The 19,356-nt window shown below is 36.8% G+C and overlaps 5 protein-coding genes across 9 annotated transcripts; 4 read left to right on the top strand and 1 right to left on the bottom strand.

Annotated features, from left to right (window-relative positions):
- The first annotated feature begins 228 nt into the window (after nucleotides 1–228).
- Nucleotides 229–2,780, top strand: LOC107748400 (von Hippel-Lindau disease tumor suppressor-like). 2 transcript variants are annotated; one of them, XM_016563181.1, is made up of 4 exons: nucleotides 229–419; nucleotides 514–700; nucleotides 1,478–1,600; nucleotides 2,259–2,780. In XM_016563181.1, exons 1-4 carry the CDS (start codon nucleotides 387–389, stop codon nucleotides 2,450–2,452), a joined length of 537 nt encoding a protein of 178 aa, XP_016418667.1. In that variant the 5' UTR covers nucleotides 229–386; the 3' UTR covers nucleotides 2,453–2,780. The 2 variants fall into 2 exon arrangements, with proteins under 2 accessions (XP_016418667.1, XP_016418668.1); XM_016563182.1 differs by having other exon boundaries at nucleotides 233–700; nucleotides 2,259–2,778.
- A 698-nt stretch (nucleotides 2,781–3,478) lies between these two features.
- LOC107748398 (putative deoxyribonuclease TATDN2) lies at nucleotides 3,479–8,057 on the top strand. Of its 3 annotated transcripts, XM_016563177.1 has the most exons (8): nucleotides 3,479–3,842; nucleotides 3,921–3,957; nucleotides 4,188–4,486; nucleotides 4,594–4,941; nucleotides 5,437–6,423; nucleotides 6,515–6,642; nucleotides 7,028–7,211; nucleotides 7,326–8,057. In XM_016563177.1, the coding sequence occupies exons 3-8, from the start codon at nucleotides 4,199–4,201 to the stop codon at nucleotides 7,464–7,466; spliced, it is 2,076 nt and encodes a 691-aa protein (XP_016418663.1). In that variant the 5' UTR covers nucleotides 3,479–3,842; nucleotides 3,921–3,957; nucleotides 4,188–4,198; the 3' UTR covers nucleotides 7,467–8,057. The 3 variants fall into 3 exon arrangements, with proteins under 3 accessions (XP_016418663.1, XP_016418664.1, XP_016418662.1); XM_016563178.1 differs by lacking the exon at nucleotides 3,921–3,957 and having other exon boundaries at nucleotides 3,479–3,622; XM_016563176.1 differs by having other exon boundaries at nucleotides 3,479–3,957.
- A 149-nt stretch (nucleotides 8,058–8,206) lies between these two features.
- Nucleotides 8,207–9,282, bottom strand: LOC107748402 (ghrelin-like). 2 transcript variants are annotated; one of them, XM_016563183.1, is made up of 5 exons: nucleotides 9,240–9,282; nucleotides 9,001–9,127; nucleotides 8,777–8,857; nucleotides 8,583–8,691; nucleotides 8,207–8,316 (listed from the first exon to the last, which is right to left on the bottom strand). In XM_016563183.1, exons 2-5 carry the CDS (start codon nucleotides 9,112–9,114, stop codon nucleotides 8,309–8,311), a joined length of 312 nt encoding a protein of 103 aa, XP_016418669.1. In that variant the 5' UTR covers nucleotides 9,115–9,127; nucleotides 9,240–9,282; the 3' UTR covers nucleotides 8,207–8,308. The 2 variants fall into 2 exon arrangements, with proteins under 2 accessions (XP_016418669.1, XP_016418670.1); XM_016563184.1 differs by having other exon boundaries at nucleotides 9,001–9,138; nucleotides 9,240–9,262.
- Nucleotides 9,283–10,393: 1,111 nt separating this feature from the next.
- LOC107748410 (coiled-coil domain-containing protein 174-like) lies at nucleotides 10,394–13,563 on the top strand. The gene is made up of 10 exons (XM_016563194.1): nucleotides 10,394–10,535; nucleotides 10,733–10,837; nucleotides 10,934–11,034; nucleotides 11,778–11,836; nucleotides 11,969–12,131; nucleotides 12,222–12,317; nucleotides 12,407–12,543; nucleotides 12,680–12,774; nucleotides 13,164–13,293; nucleotides 13,400–13,563. The coding sequence occupies exons 1-10, from the start codon at nucleotides 10,494–10,496 to the stop codon at nucleotides 13,561–13,563; spliced, it is 1,092 nt and encodes a 363-aa protein (XP_016418680.1). The 5' UTR covers nucleotides 10,394–10,493.
- LOC107748409 (sorting nexin-5-like) lies at nucleotides 13,560–18,991 on the top strand. The gene is made up of 14 exons (XM_016563192.1): nucleotides 13,560–13,565; nucleotides 13,824–13,931; nucleotides 14,014–14,121; nucleotides 14,231–14,300; nucleotides 14,433–14,560; nucleotides 16,272–16,355; nucleotides 16,545–16,619; nucleotides 16,714–16,744; nucleotides 16,838–16,922; nucleotides 17,062–17,101; nucleotides 17,234–17,320; nucleotides 18,282–18,371; nucleotides 18,466–18,531; nucleotides 18,676–18,991. Exons 1-14 carry the CDS (start codon nucleotides 13,560–13,562, stop codon nucleotides 18,817–18,819), a joined length of 1,122 nt encoding a protein of 373 aa, XP_016418678.1. The 3' UTR covers nucleotides 18,820–18,991.
- The last annotated feature ends 365 nt before the right edge of the window (nucleotides 18,992–19,356 follow it).

Below are 19,356 nucleotides of genomic sequence, written 5' to 3'. Positions count from 1 at the left end.
TAAAATACCTTTTAATTAAAAATCTTGGTTTATACTGTAGAAATATAGTCTACTAATCCAAACATTGCCATAGTTTGATCACAATACTACAGTTTGAAACGTCTGTTTTGCATAATTTCATATGCCACTTTTTTTAAAGAGACGTAAACCGTATATACTGTAATAATGTAATGTTTAATTTCGAGCACAGATACATTTCATTTGTCATGTTTTCATTCCCATACAAACCACCAGAGGGAGGTGTTGCTACGAGCCGCGCTGTCTTCTTCACTGGCTCTCACATGATTACGCAATCACAACAAACGACGACAAGCTGTACAGACAAATGTTGGCAGTCACGGACACACTCTGTTACCTCCATTCCCTGATGCTTTGGGCCGTGGCTTATGAGTTCAACCTATGTAGAAGCGAACTTTAACGTTTCTAACGTTAGTTTGTGTATTTATTTGTATGCAGCGTGGCTAGTGTTCGTATCTTTGAGTTGGTCTTGTCCTGTCTTTGACGATGCCTCAGGAATCTCCGGAGGGGCAGCAACCGCTGCCGCTGGTCCGATCTCTGGTTAGCCGGATACCGGCGCACGTGGTGTTCTGTAACCGCAGTCCGCGAGTCGTAAAGCCCGTCTGGATCAACTTCCGTGGGGAGCCGCAGCCATACGTAGATATTCAGCCGTACACCGGAAAAAGAATGGAAACTTATGTGGGTTCGTACGATTATTGTTGTATTATGGTCTAAATACATTTGGAAAATTACTGTCTGAGACGTTTGACTTGTTTAGGGCTACTATTTTCAGCCTGCTACTCCTTATCCATGTTTTATGCCAGTCAGTGCACAAAATGGCTCAACAAAAATGTTCTGCACCAGGCAAAACAAACTGTTCAGAACACCAAAGCGTTTGGTTTGACCGCATGAACTAACAAAGAGTACATGGACACAGCTGAGCTGTTTTCCCAAAAGTGATTTTTAGTCTCCGGAGAAACCACTTAAAAATTAACACCTGACCCCATTGTAAGTGATTCGAATCCATTTACATCTTAGTTTCATGTTTTTTTTTTTTACCTATTAAAATGCCAAAAAAGGACTATATCTGAAATAGACTATATATGTAACTGAATATGGGTTAAGCACAAAATGGCTCAACAAAAATGTTCTGCACCAGGCAAAACAAACTGTTCAGAACACCAAAGCGTTTGGTTTGACCGCATGAACTAACAAAGAGTACATGGACACAGCTGAGCTGTTTTCCCAAAAGTGATTTTTAGTCTCCGGAGAAACCACTTAAAAATTAACACCTGACCCCATTGTAAGTGATTCGAATCCATTTACATCTTAGTTTCATGTTTTTTTTTTGTTTTTTTTACCTATTAATGCCAAAAAAGGACTATCTGAAATAGACTATATATGTAACTGAATATGGGTTAAGTAGTGAAATGATCTATTTTAACAAATCTTTCTGATTCTGTTTTTCTGTTTCTGTCAGGACATCCATGGATGTTTCGGGATGCAGAAACTGATGATCCAATGGTAGTCAATAATAAAGAGATGTATTTGCCACCCCACCTTGAAAATGGACAAGTCTCAATCGCCAACATCACATTGCCTGGTATACATTTTTCATTCAGACTGATAACCAATTGACCATTCATTTTATAAATTAGAATTCTTTCACTAATATTGAGATCACGTGATAATTGTATTTCTAAGCATTGCATATTACATTTTCTGGGAACCCCTCTCATAACTGTTGTTACGTTCGACAAGCCATGGCATTTCACACTAGACATCATGTTCTCACGCAGTGAAAAAGAGCAGGTTACTTTAGGTATGAAACAAAGACTCAGCTTTCAAATTTTGTCATTATTTAAGAAATTCAAACAATAAATACCGTTTCGTGGCTCTTTAATGTGACGTGACAGATTGCTGAAGTGCCTCAGTTTAAGTGGCACGTGAACCAATCATCTCTTCCTCTTTACTAGTTATAACACAAAATAAACATGAATGAATATCAGAAGGTATCTTGTTTCAACTGCGGCAAGACGTTAATACACACCATTTTTCAAGTTCAAGTCCACCGTCATTAATCTACTCTCTTGTCTGGTTTGTTTGTCGGACAAAAATGGCAGATTCGGCATTATGATTGGTCATATTGCATGTCAATCAAACTCCCAGCGAAGGGTCAATTATGGTATCATTAATTAAACAGAATCTGAATTTTTTTTAAATCTGAAATTTACTTTCCACTTTATATTTGTGTTTACCAGTGTTGACCTTGCGAGAGCGCTGTCTGCAAGTTGTGAGGCGGTTGGTTCGCAGAGAACATATCTGTCGGCTGGAGATCGCCCGCTACCTACAAGATGACCTTGCTCAGAGACCCAGCATTCACGCCGATCTACGACGCATTAGCCAGCGAGTGGAACAGAAGTTACTGGAGAACAGAGAACAGCAAAACAGATGAAAATATGAACATTAATATGAGTGTGAATGAGGGCATATTTACTGAGCAGACCTGTGTACCAGCACCATAAATGGACAATATAATCTGGCACTGTAAAATACAGTGTTGATAAACCTCAGATCAGGAGGAATATTTCTTAAGCAAATGGACACTTTAAACATAGGTATTTTTAGGTTTCAGTGACAGGCACTGAGTCCACAGAAGGAACTATAGAAAATGCAGATTTTGTGTGATTGCCTTGCAATATTTTTGGTTACAGTTCTCTGTATACTTTTACTCTTTTATCAGCTTCATATTTGGAAAAATCTTTCTAATAATAAAAAAGTTACTAAATGTTTTTAATTATGTCTATGTGTCTAATTATATATAAGACTAATAACTCTTGCATCAAGCCAGCATTTATTAGTAGTTCAAATGTGCGTATTTATGTAATTATATATGTATGTGTATATATAAGTAGTTTTCTCTAACAATGGTTTTGCTTGGTTTCAAACATCTACTTCAAGACAATTATTAGAATAACTAAAAACTAAACCCCTATTTTTTGTAATAGTTGTGGGGTAAACAAGTTAACACAATAGAAGCTCCTACATTCAGGTAAGGGTGAATTATTTAACTATTAGATTTTAACCAAAATGGTAAACTGTGTACTTAGGACAAGGCTTTTTTAAAATAACTTTAAGCCTGGGGCGAGTTTTAAAGGTTATACATTTAAAACAAATGATTCATTACAATATTGTTGGCCAAAAAAATGGTTTGCTGTTTCTGTATTTTTATGACTTGTTTTGTGGTTTACAATTTTTGAACTCTCTACATTTTGCTGAAAAGCCTATAATAGCCTGAATGGCAGGTTTCATTGTGACAATGTACCCCAGTATTGGGGCATGTTGTAACAAAAGGTCAACTTGTTTTCCTCGGTTGCTTTTTGTAAGTCTTCTATGCACAGATTGACTTTAAGTGGGGTGGGGGGAACATAATAAATGAAATGTTTATTTTCTTATCCCCTTAAATACGTGCTAGATATGTGCACACTCCATACTTAGTACTTTCTCAAACAGCGTTCACCATCGTGCAACGCCGTCTGGGTCCAGTTGATTATTGAGTGAACGCATCGCTAATTACATACGCACGTGATCCACCTGAACGTTCTTCATCCGTGCAGGTCTTAAGGTTTGTAATTTTAACTTTGCCGTTGCTTGAACTAAAACGGGTTTAATCAACACTATTACTCACTTTCAGACTGTTTTCCGTTCTTGTGATCGTCGTTATGTGCTCTGACGCGTGGGGTCACAGGTTTGGGTCAGACACGAGGTTTTGCTAATTATTAGCATCTGTAATTAACCAATAGCTCTTTAAATGAACATGCTAACGTGTTTTACATCGTATGAAGGTTTATGCCTTTTATTTATTAATGTATAAAAATAAGTAGGAGACGTCGATGTGTTTCTAAATTTTAGCTAACCTACAGGAAATGCCCATCTGCTGACTACGGAGTTTTTAAACACGTAAATACTGAATGAATATTAATCCCTATTTAACTTAAGTGAGCGTCAGAGTTCTTTGTAAGCGCATCTGGTTGTTGAAGTCCATCTCCACCTTGAGTTTTGCCATGTTTTCTGTTTTCTCAAAGAACCTGCAAGTGAATCCTTCTCAGATAGAGTTTAGAAACGGCTGCACCTGTTTGTGTTTCTCATTTTTGATTATGTATTTTTATGTATAAATGTCCTTTCTCAAGGTCCTAGTACGATGAACCACAAAAGGGAAAAGGTGAAGTTTACATGGCTGAATGTGGAATCCCCAAGAAAGCTCATGAAGAACAGTGTGGGTGTGGCACAGCCAACATGCTGGGATGGAAATGGTCAGGATGGTGGTATGAGTGAGGTTAGCTCTCCTGGACTCAACACATCTACTGGGTCAGCTGGACTGGGCGACATGGAGAACATGTGTCTCAGCACTCCAAGCAGTACACCCAAAACACGGTTAAAACTGACTGGACGCCACGGAGCACTGTCAAGAAAAAAGAGTCCTGGTGAGGTAAGTAACAATAAGAATTATATGTTTGTGTATTTTAATTGTAGAAATATCTGTATTTAAAAATTGCATGTATTTGACTGGATTTGTGTTTTGTGTGTGACATATAGGACACTGTTTCAGGACAACAATCCTCTGTTGGACCTTCACCTCCTTCTGCTGGAAAGAAACGCAGGAGTCCTGAAGAAGGGCAGAAAGTAATTCTCCTCAAAGCACTGAATGATGCAATGGGGGATGCAAACAAAAAGTCATCAATTGGTGGGCCTAAAAGTCTATCTGCAAAGAAAACCCCAGACAAGCTTATAAAGGCAATTGAGGAGGAAAGTACCTCTGAGCTTGACTGCTGCTCATTCAGTGAGAAGAATGAACTACTGATCACGACTACAGATGATAGGCCTCCCCCTCTGGAGTTCATAGACACAGAAGATGATGGGACAGAAATAAAGCTGGACACCACGGTAATGGATACAATTTTTTTTTATTTTGTTTATTTATTATTTTTATTACTTTTTAAAATAAATTAAATGTTTGTTCAGCAAGAATGTGTTTAAATTTATCAAAATTGACAAAGACAATTTGGGAAAAAATCTATTTTTCAATTCAATGTTTTCAACATTGATAATAATAAGAAATGTTTCTTAAGCACACTTGAAATTCAGCTTTGTCATCACAGGAATAAATTACATTGTAAAATATATTAAAACTGTTATATAAATTTCAGTATTTTCAATATTTCACAATATGCATACAATACTGTTTTTACTATATTTATAATCGGATAAATGCAGCCTTGGTGAGCTTAAGAGACTTTCAAAACATTAAAAAAATCGTACTATCCAAAAACTTGAACTGTTCGATATATAATAAATGAAGTCCTATATAAAGCATGGCTGTTCTGCACTATTATAAATGTCTTTTAAGAGAATTGATACTGACTTTGTCTCTGTGCACAGAGTGTGATCCTAAAGCGTCCAGAATCGCCGGATTGGTCCGATGTTGAGGACTCCGAGCAGGTTGAAGTTTTCTCACAGGATGAGTCTATGGAACCAAAGGGGCGACAAACAACTGAGCTTAAAAGGGATTGTAAGCTTGTGGAATTCAGTGACACTCCTCCACCTTTGGAATGCAAGCCTTACTCTTCATCACCAGCTTTAAAGCCTTCAATATTCCCACAAGCCCTGTGGAAACTGGAGCCACAAGGTTGTGACACTTCCCCAACAATCCCAGCCAGGGATATGGAGCTCTTGTCAGAGCTTCCACCTCAGAACACAGCCCTTGACCTCGAGCCACCCAAGAACTACTCGCGTTGTAGGACAGTTAGGCGGTCACTCAAATTACAACAGTCTATCATCAGCACTTCTACACTGGTCGATGCTTTCCCCGGGCTCAGAACCTTTGCCTCCGTTCCATATACACCTGGTAACTGGGATTACTCTCCTCTTACTACACGCAGGACTTCAGAATCAAATATTTACGCATCCTCACAGATGCTCCTTGCTGCGGACGGTGCCACTCGCAGGATGTCTGTTGGCTCGGAGCCTCTTTGGCTGTCAGATTTGAACTACTCAAAAGCAGATTCTGCAGGATTTATTGACACGCACTGTCACCTTGACATGCTCTATGGGAAGTTGGGTTTCCGGGGAAGTTTCCAAAAATTTCAGAGCAAGTATGCAAGTAGTTTCCCAATGGAGTTTAGGGGCTGCATCGCAGATTTCTGCAACCCACGAATCACTGAGAGAGAGGCCATCTGGGAAGGGCTACTGGGAGAGGAGAAAGTGTGGGGAGCCTTTGGTTGCCACCCGCATTTTGCCAAGGAGTATAACCATGCTCATGAGCAAAGCATCATGGGTGCTATGCGTCACCCTAAGACCATTGCATTCGGAGAGATCGGTTTGGATTACTCGTATAAGAATTCCACAGACTCAAGGAAGCAGAAAGAGGTATGGCAAACAGGATGATTACTTCCAACTGTTTTTATATTATGCTAAAATATATTATTTTTTTTAAACATTTCTGTCTTTGTGTGTCAAGGTGTTTGAACGGCAGTTGCAGTTGGCCGTCTCTCTCGGGAAGCCTCTTGTCATACATTGCCGTGATGCTGATGACGATGTTCTGAAAATTATGAAGAAGTGTGTCCCCCGAGATTACAAAATACACAGGTCAGTTTTCATAAAACAAACGCTCGGACCATGAACTGTTTTCTTTTTCTAAATGTAATTTATTCCTGTGATGGCAAAGCTATCAGCAGCCATTACTAAATTTTCAGTGGCAGATGATACTTCAGAAATCATTGTAATAAGTTGATTTGGTGCCTAATTATTAATAATGGTTTTTACTATTATCAATGTTGAAAAACTTTTTTTTTTTTTTTAAATAGTGATTTTTTTTTTCCAGGTTTCTTTGATGAATAAAAGTTTAAAATAACAGCATTTATTTGAAATATATATTTTTTGTAAAATTAAAAGTGTCTGTATATATATATATAAACAATTTATATAATGTATTTATTTTCATAGTCTTCTAACGTGTGTCATTGTATGTTAGACACTGTTTTACCAACAGCTACTCTGTGATTGAGCCGTTCCTAAGTGAATTCTCTAACCTGTGTGTGGGTTTCACTGGACTTGTGACGTACCATCACGCTGTGGAGGCACGAGACGCCGTGAGGAAAATATCACTCGACAGAATCTTACTGGAGACAGATGCACCATATTTTGTACCCAGACAGGTATCAGTATCTTAGCGCACATTTTTTGATTCCGCTTACATATATGTGCATGCCTTACTCAATTTGTCATTCTTTAATATACATATACACACACCGCTCTTCCTCTCTCTACAGGTGCCTAAGTCCAGATGCAGGTTTGCTCACCCTGGCATGGGCATACACACACTGCATGAGATTAGTCTGCTGAAGGGAGAGAGCCTAACCACAGTACTGCAAACAGTCCGGCAGAACACTAGACATATATATGGTCTGTGATTAGAAACTCCATGTTACTATAGCAACTGAAGTCCTTGCAATCTTAGTCCAGCTGCTATCAGCTTAGTCTTGCATCTTTGGCATTTATTTCCAAACTAAATGGTCTTGAATGTGATTTCCTTGACCCTTTCCTTGTGTTTACATAACAATGTCTGCAAAAAAAGTTAAAATTTCTACTTCAATGTACTGTAGTATGTGCTAATAAATGTATGAGCATTGATACTTAAGTTTTGTAAGTGGTGTAGGTAACTTCACATCTGTTAAAAACATTAGTAATGATTAATTTTAATATCTCTTCAGTATTGTTTTAAAATGGTTCTTTGTTCTCAGGATGCTTTTGTCATGTGTCTGCATACATTCTTACAAGTTATGTATGCTTGTGAGACATAAGTGACATAAGATGCCAGCTTGTGTCTTCCCTTATATTAGAATAAGTAATTTTTGCTTACACCATGACATGAAAGTTTATGCTAAAAGACAGTGTAAAACAGATTGTGAAAAACCACAACAAATAGCTTTTACCAAGTTGTTGGTTTTATATAAATGTAACTTTTGTCTAAATAGGAAGATTGAATAAATGATCTTGTATATGCAACATGAGTGGATTTATGAAATTCATTTTTTGAGAAAGACAAGGCTGCTTTTCCATTTGAGACCTCATTGAATGTGAAACGGATGTTATTGAGCAAGGAAAAGAGAAACCACAGAGGCAGAAAATTATTTCTTTTGTCATCCTTTATTTTGTCAAATCGTGGTGTTGGAAAATGATTACGTAATTTTTAATTTACAAACATTTTTATTGGTTTTTAAGGAGTTGAATCTTGTAGAACTGGTAGCTCTTGTCAGAATTCTGAAAAAAGAACACGCATTTACTATATTAGTAATTTTGTAGAACACTAAAATTATTTGAAGACAACCGCAAACAGTATCTTGAGGAATTATCTGCCAGAAAGCACTTTTAGTTTTAAGGTTCTTTAAGAATTTGAGAGCCTTTCTGGGAAATTTTCCATAGTGAATTTTGTTTGTAATAAAATACATAGATGCTTTATTGCATTTGCCATTTGATTTTCATAGTTACTGGTATGGATCTGTTCTTAAAATAAGAGTTTAACTCACCAAGTGGGAAATCGCTAAGAAGATTCACCAGAATCTTCTGCAGCACAGGACTGTATTTCTCATACTCTGCTTCACTCAGAGACATGGACAGTTCGAATGGAGTCCTCGCCTAAATAAATCGTGAGAACAAAGTATGGCTGAAGTAGTAACTCATTGAAATCCTATTTAAATGTGCACTTGCACTGAGTTATTACCATAAACTGATCATCCTCTTTAATCACTGGGATCTCTGGCTCTGCAGCATCTCTTCTGCCCACCCGTGGTGGCCTTCGACCCTTAAAATTGGACACATATTTGATGCCAAATTTCTAGCATTAATTTATGTAAAATTGACATGCTTTATTTTTTTTTAAATTTACATCTTAAAATGCATTCATTTCCAAAACATCTCAAACACATCCACCAGACATACGCTCACCTGTGGTTTCTGAGCAGGACTGAGAAAGCTGGTGCCGCCTCTTACGGACTCGACACACAAGGAAAGAGCACATAAGAGCAGAAACATGTGGCTGGCACAACAACGCAGCGGCATCCTGGGAAGTCACCTGGTTTAGTTCTGTTTTATGACAACACTCTTAATGGCTGCACTTTAAAAGTATTTAATCTGATATACGCCGAGTGCACAGAAATAGTAAAAAAAATAAAAGTCAACCCCACCTTCTGTAATGATCAAACTGCTTCTGTAGGTCTGCACATCTGCTTCTCACTTTTATAATAGCCTTTGGTTAACAATTAGCATTAAAGTCTACAACTGTAACTGTGAATACAAACATAACTAAAACTCCCTTATTGTTACTGTAGGCCTATGTGTGTGACAAAGTGATTTTCCTTATGGTGATGTGAATATGATGATAACAAAGTCATATGGTGGTACACTGTTGAGTCAATATCTAGTAGTGTTACTAGACCACTGAACTATTGCCATGGCAGGTTTATTTGACTGACCTGGTAATTCCTCTGTAATAGGAATACATGGGGCCTGTTTGGTGTGAACACACACTTTTAAGTGGACTCACCTTTGTACGTGGTTGGCAGCATGTTCAACATTATCCTATCCATGTGCAAAACTTATTTGACACTTACTTTTATGGTTCTGGTTTGCATTTGATTCATTTTCAATAATAATAATGTAACATAAAGTACCATTTTTAGAGAATATCGTAGTTACATGTTAAGAGCTTGTTAATTTGAAGCATAAACTTTTGGTTTTCATATTTTTCACTAACAAAAAATGTACCACAGTATTACCATGGTTTTTTAAGACATGATACCAGCGTAATGTCATATTTTTGGACATTAGTAACATGTTTTGGAGTCAGTTTGAAGCAACCTGACGTTAAAATTGCAGTTTTCATATATTTCACTAGCAAAAAAAGTACCACAGTATTTCAAAATACTATTGTAGTGTGACCTCCGACTCCGAGACAGTAGATGGCAGACTACATTTCTCCCTTTCAGGGATACACTGTTTCGCTCTCGGAATGCCAGTGTTAGTCTGGATTACCTAAACAGCTAGAGTTAATATGGATAAAAAGAAGAAACCATACAATGTTACAGCGTCATCGGTGAGTGAGATATAATCCATGCTGCATACTCCGATACAGTAGGTGGCGGTATGCACCTGATAAGTCATGGTTGCAATCAGCCATAAAACTAACAAGAAGAAGAAGAAGAAGAATGTTACAGCGTCATCGGTGAGTATATTAGAGTGCTTAAAGTGCTCTTTTAAACAAGAGGCTTAGAAGGAGCATTTTAGTTTTGTTTGTGTGTTATAGTTACCAATACTATTGTAGTGTGACCTCCGACTCCGAGACAGTAGATGGCAGACTACATTTCTCCCTTTCAGGGATACACTGTTTCGCTCTCGGAATGCCAGTGTTAGTCTGGATTACCTAAACAGCTAGAGTTAATATGGATAAAAAGAAGAAACCATACAATGTTACAGCGTCATCGGTGAGTATATTAGAGTGCTTAAAGTACTCTTTTAAACAAGAGGCTTAGAAGGAGCGTTTTAGTTTTGTTTGTGTGTTATAGTTACCTTAGCATGACAGCTGACAGCAAACTTGCATTGTGTTCCTGTTTTGAAACTGGGAATGATGGCCCGGTCTTTTTAAATCTCTTGACTAACATCTACTTCATTTACATTGCAGCTGGTTGATTTGAAAGCGGAATTATATAGGAAACAGGAACAATTTAACCACGACCGACTTGGCCAAGATGCAGGAGCCGCACAGAAGCCTAAGATAAAAATAAAAGTAAGACACGGACAGTTGATGACAGCTAGATATGATCATTGAATTATTATATAAATACGCCTGTTGTGTGTTGATTGTGTGTGTATGTGCTCACAGAAGCCCAATATCTGGAGCAAACAGAATGAAGGAGTCAATGTACGAGCACAGAGGGACGTTCAGCAAACTGCAGAGGAAGAAAACACACTAGATAAATCCAGGTGAATGAACTTTCATCGGGTACTACATTATCCTGATTCTTTATTTCCTCTTCGTCAATTCGTTTTCTTTTGTATTGTTCACTGGACATGTATTGGACCAAAAAGTAAAATGTATGAATGTTGGTATATAATCCAAGATAATTTAAATATAAATCTACAGCAGTGATCCCAAAAATGTATATTCTGTGAAAAGTTCTAGCATGTTTGACACTTTGTCAGTTTTGATAATGTAATACAACAAATTTCATATATAAATTTGGCCTAAGTGTCCAAATACTTTTTGAGGATTTTTGTTTTTTATAACAAACTGTTGTCTTTAGTAATATTTCATGAGTTGTTTTATTTGCTGTAGACTGACATTCACTTATAAGAAAAATAACTCATATTAATGAGGATATATTATTTGAAAAATAAATAAATACATTTCACTTTTTATGTGCATCTAAATACTTTTTGGCCACTTTGTTTTTTATTAATATATGATATAATAATGAGAGACTATACACCCTACTGTTTCAAGTGCTGATATATTGTATTGACTTTATAATATAATATAATATAATAATATAGTGATACATTGACAAATATGTAATATTTTTAGTAAAACATTATTTGGAATATATTTAATATACACCGAACAATATAATAATGTTAAAAAAGAAGACATGATTCAGATACATCTAAGCATACTATAAAGCACCTTCAATCTGCAAAATTTTCCTGATGCATTTTTTCTTATGCAGGCAAAAACTGGAGGAAAAGGCACGTCTTTATGAACAGATGACAAAAGGAGATTTCCCAGGTATATGCTTGCTGACATTGCCAGATTAAAATATTTCACTTCTTGGATACATTTTTATTCTGCTTTGGGTGTTTTTAGTGTAACAAAAAATGAACAGATATTGAAGTATACTACATTTATTTTTATCTTTAGATGAAGAGACTGAAAGTCTTTTTCTGGTGGACTTCACTCAGAAGATCATCAACCAGAGAAATGAACCACAGACACGCACTGCAAATGTAGCAGGGGACCGAGATGGAGAGGACTCTGATGTGAACATCCCTGTTCCACCCCCACAGAATGCAAATGAAGAATGGTACCATGTGTTTATAAATGTGTTTTAAACCTGATGAAGAGGCAGTATGATTTGAACTCAGCTGTGGGTTTCTTGCTCTCTGTTTTGCAGGGTGGACTATGTTGATGCATTAGGACGCTCTCGAAGATGTCTGAGGAAAGACCTACCAGATTTTCAGAAAATGGACCAAGAACTCCACAACAATAGGTACATTTATTGTTCTTACCTTTGTTTTTATTTTATGTAACTAATTGGTATTGTTCCTGCTCAATCTATGTATATTTTATTGTGTGCAGGGTGACTGGTGTTGACAGGACACTGTTATCTGAGGACATGAGGAGAGAAATGCAGAGAGAGCAGTGGGAGAGAGAGGAAGAGGAGCAGATGAAGAAACCTGTTGGACCCATTCACTATGAAAATATCAGAGAGCAAGGTGATTGAGAGAATTGATCTCTAAACACACTGAAACCTGTCTTTTGTGTAGAAAATGTCTCTAATTAGTACTTCTATGAGAGTGTTGAATTACATCTTCATAGTGTCTCTCATGCATTTTTTTGTGTCTGTTTCAGAGGCCAGAGAGCTGGGTGTTGGGTATTTTACTTTTGCCCAGGATGAGGACCAACGAAGAAAACAGAGAGAAACTCTAGACATGCTGAGAGACCAGGTCAGACCAACTGAATTAAAAGAAGAGTCACAAACTCTTTTTCCAAAGCAGCATGATAGACAGCATTTTAAGGCATTGTAAGTGTGCTTAAAAAAAAAAGACTTTTCCAAAAGCTTATCCAGTATCCAATAAATGTCCATATCAACTGATATACATCTAATCTGACCAGTAAATTAAATAAATAAAAAAAAACAATATTGACCAGTAACCAACAATTTACCAATATTTTGTACAGTTATTTAAATTATTTTATAAATTTTTTATTTTTTTATTTTAAAGCAATATTTGTTTGTTCATTTTGCATACACAATTAGTGAGAACACTAGAGTTTGTCTCCTACTGGCTAAGTGTAAATTACCGTTTTTGCAATTATCTTTTTCTATCTGCAGACCACAGAGCAGCGCCACAAACGTGAGCAACTGAAGGAGAAGCGGAAAGCTCTGCTTGAAGCTCGACTTGCTAAAGTGAGGATGAGGAGGATGAAGAAAAGCAAGCTGGAGCCAGGGGATGAAGAAGAGGGTGTGTTGCTGAACATTAGTTATTTAGTTAATAGGTCTTCTATGTATCGGTGATGATCTAAGGCATATGTGGTTGTTTTTGGATCATGTCTAATGTTCTGCTGTAGCTGCTGCTGATGATGCTGAGAACGATGAAGATGATGATGAAGGTTTGGTTGGACCTGTAGCCCCTGCTACAGTGCGGAAAGTGGAAGTGGAGATTCAAGAGAGAAAAGACACCAAACCTGGCGTTCCCCACGTAAGAGAGTGGGACAGAGGCAAAGGTACATGACTGTACACATAAATGGACTTGTAAATATACTGTTCATTGTTAATGTTCGTTCATAATGCCTTACTGTAAGTAAATAACTAAAGACTGTAAAAAATAAATATACTGGAATATTATTATTACCTCAACAGATTTAAGCTTTTTCAAGTTTCACAAAGATATTTGCTAATAAAAACCCCTTGAGTGATTATAAATAAATGCAAGCATTTTTGACATAATTCTTTCATAGTGGGTAAATGAATGTGTCTGTGTGAGTGTTTTAGGAAGGTTCAAGTGCAGAAGCAGAACTAAGTGTACGCGTGAGCAGCATCAGAATCACTGACGTGACTCAGGATGGAGACGTTCTGACATTTGCCATCGCATCCCAGAAAGTAAGACGCCTAATAAATGCATGTTTTAGATTTGTGGAATTTGTGGAATGTTAATATATCGTTCAGTTTTTTTCTCTCTCAGTTGAACAGCAGTGCTGGGGTTTGTGTTTTTCGAACATATGAGGACTTTGACTGGCTTCAGCAGAGTCTTTTCTCACAAGAAAATCTTCCTGGACTTCATGGAATTATAGTGAGTGAATTCTCTAAAACTCACAATTAAACATCATTGCTTATTAATTTTCAGAAGTATCAGATCTATGAATGAGGAAGACATTTAAATGAGAAGATTATTCCCACAGTTTCCGCCTTTGCCCTCTAAAGCACTTCCATCACAGTCAAACACGCAGACCAAAGCACTCAAACAACTTGGTATGTATTATTTGTATATGCACAATTTAGACAAGATATATCTGCATAATTTTTTTTTTTTTTTTTTGTAGATGCCACTTGGTTTGATATTTTGTTTCTTATGCATTATACATTTTCTGTATATGTGTTCAGGGTTCCTGGCTCTAGGACAGGCTTGGCAGAGTTATTCCAAGGCGTTGGAGTTTTATCTCCAGCAGGTGGCAACACACCCAACTCTCTGCAAGTGCAACGCACTGGACAGCTTTCTTATTAACTCTGAGGTTTACTATGAACTCACACACACACACACACACACACGTTTGTTTTTGTGAATTGTGGGGACATTCCATAGGAGTAATGGATTTTATACTGTACAAACTGTATGTGCTATTGCCATACACCAACCCTACACCTAAACCTACCCCTTACAGGAAACTTTGTGCATTTACCTCCACCCCCTAGATGTGGATCCAACCCCACCCCCTGGATCTTTGTTCTGCGGTGAGGGGCTACTGCTATATTCCAAAAAGAAGTTTGACCACCTGGTATGAGCTGATTTGTATTTCAGCAGTGTTTGTGACCAATATGTTTTGTACTGTATATGTTCACCATCAGGGGCGGATTGGCCATCTGGCAATTCTGGCAAATGCCAGAGGGGCCGGACCATTTTGTTTAATGTGGGCCGGTCAGATTTTTTCTAAATATATATAAATAAAATTGTTTTTACGGGCCAACAGCGCATAGGACGGGGTTTTATCGCTTGCACGATTTCTCTATGGTTATAATAATAATAATAATGTTAATAATAAATAAATGTTAAGCATTTTGCCCAGTTGGCCACGGCTGGCTGCCTGGTCCCGAGATGAGCCGACCGAACCGTTCAGTCAAAATCAAGCACGTCATCAGAGAGATTGCAACACGAGCTAATTTTCAGTAAAAGGGAGGCTCAAGATGGCGGAGTGAGTAGTCGTATGTTTGGAGCTGAGAAATGAAAGTGGGGATTACTCATTTCAAAAAAGGTTTAGTATTGTGAAATTGCAAAAATCATTTGTTCTAGAGTAACAACAATTGCTTTTAGAATTTATTAGGAGTTATAGCTGCTGAAATCGACAGAAACAGCTTTAAAGAATCGCGGCCGCGTGCTAATCTAAGAAAGACGCCACAATGCAGGAATTCGTAGAAATGGAGATTGAGCCGGCTGCAAAGGAGAAAAGGCAAATACAGGAAGCTCACTCTTATGCTTGCAAAATTAAAGACGGAGGTGATTGTAACTCTGACCCAAACACCCCAACTAAACATTTCAAAAAGAAAACTAAGATTAGTGAAGGAAATGAACCGTCTCTAAGTGAATTGCAAGAAAACATCATTCGGATTCTGACTGTGAAAATTGATGAGAGAGCTGATCAAACGGACATGGCAGTTAAGCAAAATACTCTTCAGATCGAAGGCATCAAACTGTATGTGTAAATTTGTTATAAACGTGTGCTCTTTAAAAAGTAGTAAGCATTGTTTGCCAGACACATACATTAAATGTTTAAATATCTGTTACATATATGGTACTGCTTATATTATTTCACCATCTGTACACAAATGTAAGTAGTGAATGCGTGTGTCGGTGTGGTAATGTGGGCCGGTGTGGCTACAGTGCCAGGGCTGAATTTTTGTCCCAGTCCGCCCCTGTTCACCATACACTCTCAGGAAAAAAAAGCTGTCACTGGGATGGAACTCTTTCAAAAGGTACTAATATGCAGTAATAATAGGGGTAAATAAAGTATGGAAGTGTGACAGGATTTGTGTTTTGTGAGAGTGTATGAGGATTTTAACTGGATTCTCCAGCATGGAGAAAAACTTTGCTAGAAAAGCCTTCCCTTTATATTGTTTGTTCATTTGAATGTCACCACCTTGATTAGTTTTGGGGGAAATGTGATGAAATCATTGTTGACAATCTTAGTTCTGTCATTGCGTGTATTTTATTTTTATTTTTTTGAGTAGTCTCCTGGAAGACAGCGAGGCAGGAAAGGAATCTTTAATCGCCTCAGTCAGGCTGTGGAGGAGATGAGGAAGGAAAGTCATAAGGTGTGTGTGTGTGAGTGTGGGTTTATGAGTACATTTGTTGTTCATGTGAGTGGTTTATGCACCTCTGGGAAAGTTTTTTGTACCAAACACAGCAATGTGTAGTGACATATGATATATGACTATACAAACATCATAGATCTATTAATGCAATTTATATCACATATGTAAATATATAATTTAATACCCCAGGATGTGGACAACTTCTTTCAGAACGAGAGAATCAAAAACACTAACCTTGCTGCTTTGTCAAAGGTTGCCACTGAGGTACACTATTTAAGCTGTTTTTTTCCATTTCTATTTGGCCAGTGGACTGTCATTTTATAATACATTGTGCAATTTTGTGTTCTTCTCGCAATAGAAATTACTTGATGTTGTGATGACAGAGCAAAGTAAGTCATTTCAAGAAGTTTATATGCATGCTCAGTACACATTATTTAGGAATACAGTAGGCTTATATATGACTGTGTGTGTATGTTTTACAGAGCTTGCTTTGGCCTGTGGACACTTCTCCACATCTCTTCATCTTTGTGTGAATCAGGACGATGCAGCTGCTGTAGCTTTCTCCAAGTTAGAATTTACTAAATAAAATGACAATTTCTGTCTGCATTAATGTGCACACATTGAATAAAGAGAGAATGTGTGAGAGAAATGCATGTTTATGTGAATGTTGGTTATGCGAGGATAATCAGATTTTGTGTTTCTTTAGGGTTTGTTTGAAGCTGTCAGATATTATTGAGGCAGTAAAGGTAAGGCCACTTTACATGCAAAAACTTTAAGCACAGTTGAAGGGCTCTTGGCCATTCCTGTATTTATACAATTATTTAATACTAAACATTTTTATTTTATTCATTTATTTATTTATTTTTTTGTATCTTTAGCGAAACTTTGAGAAAGCTGGCAGTAGCAACCTGTCCACTCTTGGTTTGGGTCTGGACCTGGAGTCTCGCTACCAAGAGGCAGAGAAAGTATGTTTTACTCAAATGTGTCAGCACAGCTGGGATTGTGTACTATTGCTTCTATACAACATTTAATACAGAGTATAACTTACCTTTTAGATACAGTCTAACCAGTTACTTTGTCTATTTAATTTTTTTACTTTATTTATTTTTTTTCCACCAGCAAAATACTTTTGTTCTGGTAACGAAAAAGAATTCATTTGAATGAATCAATTTTGAATGATTCAATATGACACTTCAAAACACTTCAAAGTCACTTGTCACCACCTTTTGTGACAGAAAAAGTTCTTTAAAATGCAGTCACAGACCAGTGTTATTTTAGTATCATTGAAATAGTTTTTATTTAAATATTTTAAATTTGTTTCTATTTTTATATTTTCCATTTTCATTATAGTTAAAGATTTAATAATTTTATTGTTTTCCTCATTTTATTACATTTTTTAATTGTTTAAATAGTTTTTATTTTAGTTTTAGTTGTTTTAGTACATGAGGTTAATCTAATGAAAATGATCCATTTTGCCTTTGCAACTACCTGAAATAAAATATATTGTTATATATTATTTTGTTTCAGTTGACATTAATTTTATTTCAAGCAATGAAAATGTTTTTTTATGGTTTTAGTTTTAGTTAACTATAATAACCTGGCCACAGAGTGAAACTTTGTCCGAAACTCGCAAACACAGACAAGCAGAGTGCTACAATGAAAATCTCAGTGCTGCTGTATATCAGCACTCCGCGCAATCAAATCCAACAAGTGGAACTAAACAAAATTCATACACTTTGTCTACAAAATTAATTTTAAACATTTAAACATAAGCCTTGAAACAAATTCAGTCAAATGGGTCTAAACCGCTCGTACGTAGCCTATATGTAATAAATTATATTGAATGCAGATTTGTATAAAAATGAATGAAAATTGACTCAAGACTGCTTTGAAAGTAATTGTCCATTTCTACTTGTATTGTTAAAGGAAATGCTCTTCAGAAGAACCTGTAAACTGATAGAGCTGGAAACAGTTAAAAAGAGTACTGAAAAAGCCAAAGCCAATAAGAGAGAAGTGGTATGTATTAATCTGGTTATCTACCATTCATTATGGCTACACGCATGTTTATCTGGTAAATTCAGATGAAGTCTTTCTGTGTCTGATACTGTAGATGGAAGCGTTTCAAAAAGCGGTTGAGAAAGAGTTCAGCCTGATCTCATCTGTGGCTAAACAAGAGGTAAAAACTGTGACTGAAGTTAAACCCAAAGAAGGTTGTTTACTAAATGTGTTACCAGAGTTGATGACCTCTTGATCTGAACATCAGATTCACATTGTACATTTATAGAGGATGTAGTATAATTATTGGACTAATGTCTGGCAGATTGAGCGTTTCCATAGCTCCCGAGTGAATGTGCTGAAGAACTTCCTGATTGGCTGGTGTGAACAACAGCTGAACACAGCGAAGGAGTTTGCTGAACTCTACTCTCAGCATCTGGAAGCTTGCAGAAACATGTACACAGAATGAATGAAACATAAGCAGGCAGTAGATCATAACAATATAGCTGGTAATGTAATCAAACTTTGAACCTTATTGTGAAATGATAAAAGTGCTCTGTAAATTCTGGTTATTCTCCAATCTTTTTAATTACTAGTCCCCTTTAATTTGTTTGTACTTAATCTTCTCCAGCCTAATTTGAATGCCAAATGTAAGTTCTAGGCTAGGCTACAGATTCAGATGTGAACTTTGTCCTATGTAAGCTTGCAATAAAGCTATTAAACCCATGACTGTTTCTAATGTACACACTGCAAACCGCTGAAGTGATGGCTGCACAGAAAGAAACATAGTGAGTTAGTGTTTGTGGAAGTAGTCATCAACATGAGCGTATTATTTGGGTAGACCAGTCTTTTTTTTTATAACTTTTAAAAGTCAGTTATGCAAAAATGTATGTTTATCTAATTTGAATTTGAAAAGTATCATTTAATTACACATCCCTTGTCTGACTGCTAGTTGGCCAGCCTTAACATAGTGGCTGTGTTTATGCAACTGGTCCCAGTGTGAATA

This window comes from Sinocyclocheilus rhinocerous, unplaced genomic scaffold (genome assembly GCF_001515625.1).
Source record: "Sinocyclocheilus rhinocerous isolate Xijiao unplaced genomic scaffold, SAMN03320098_v1.1 scaffold890, whole genome shotgun sequence".
NCBI lineage: Eukaryota > Metazoa > Chordata > Actinopteri > Cypriniformes > Cyprinidae > Sinocyclocheilus > Sinocyclocheilus rhinocerous.
This window is presented reverse-complemented; position numbering and strand designations above follow the sequence as displayed.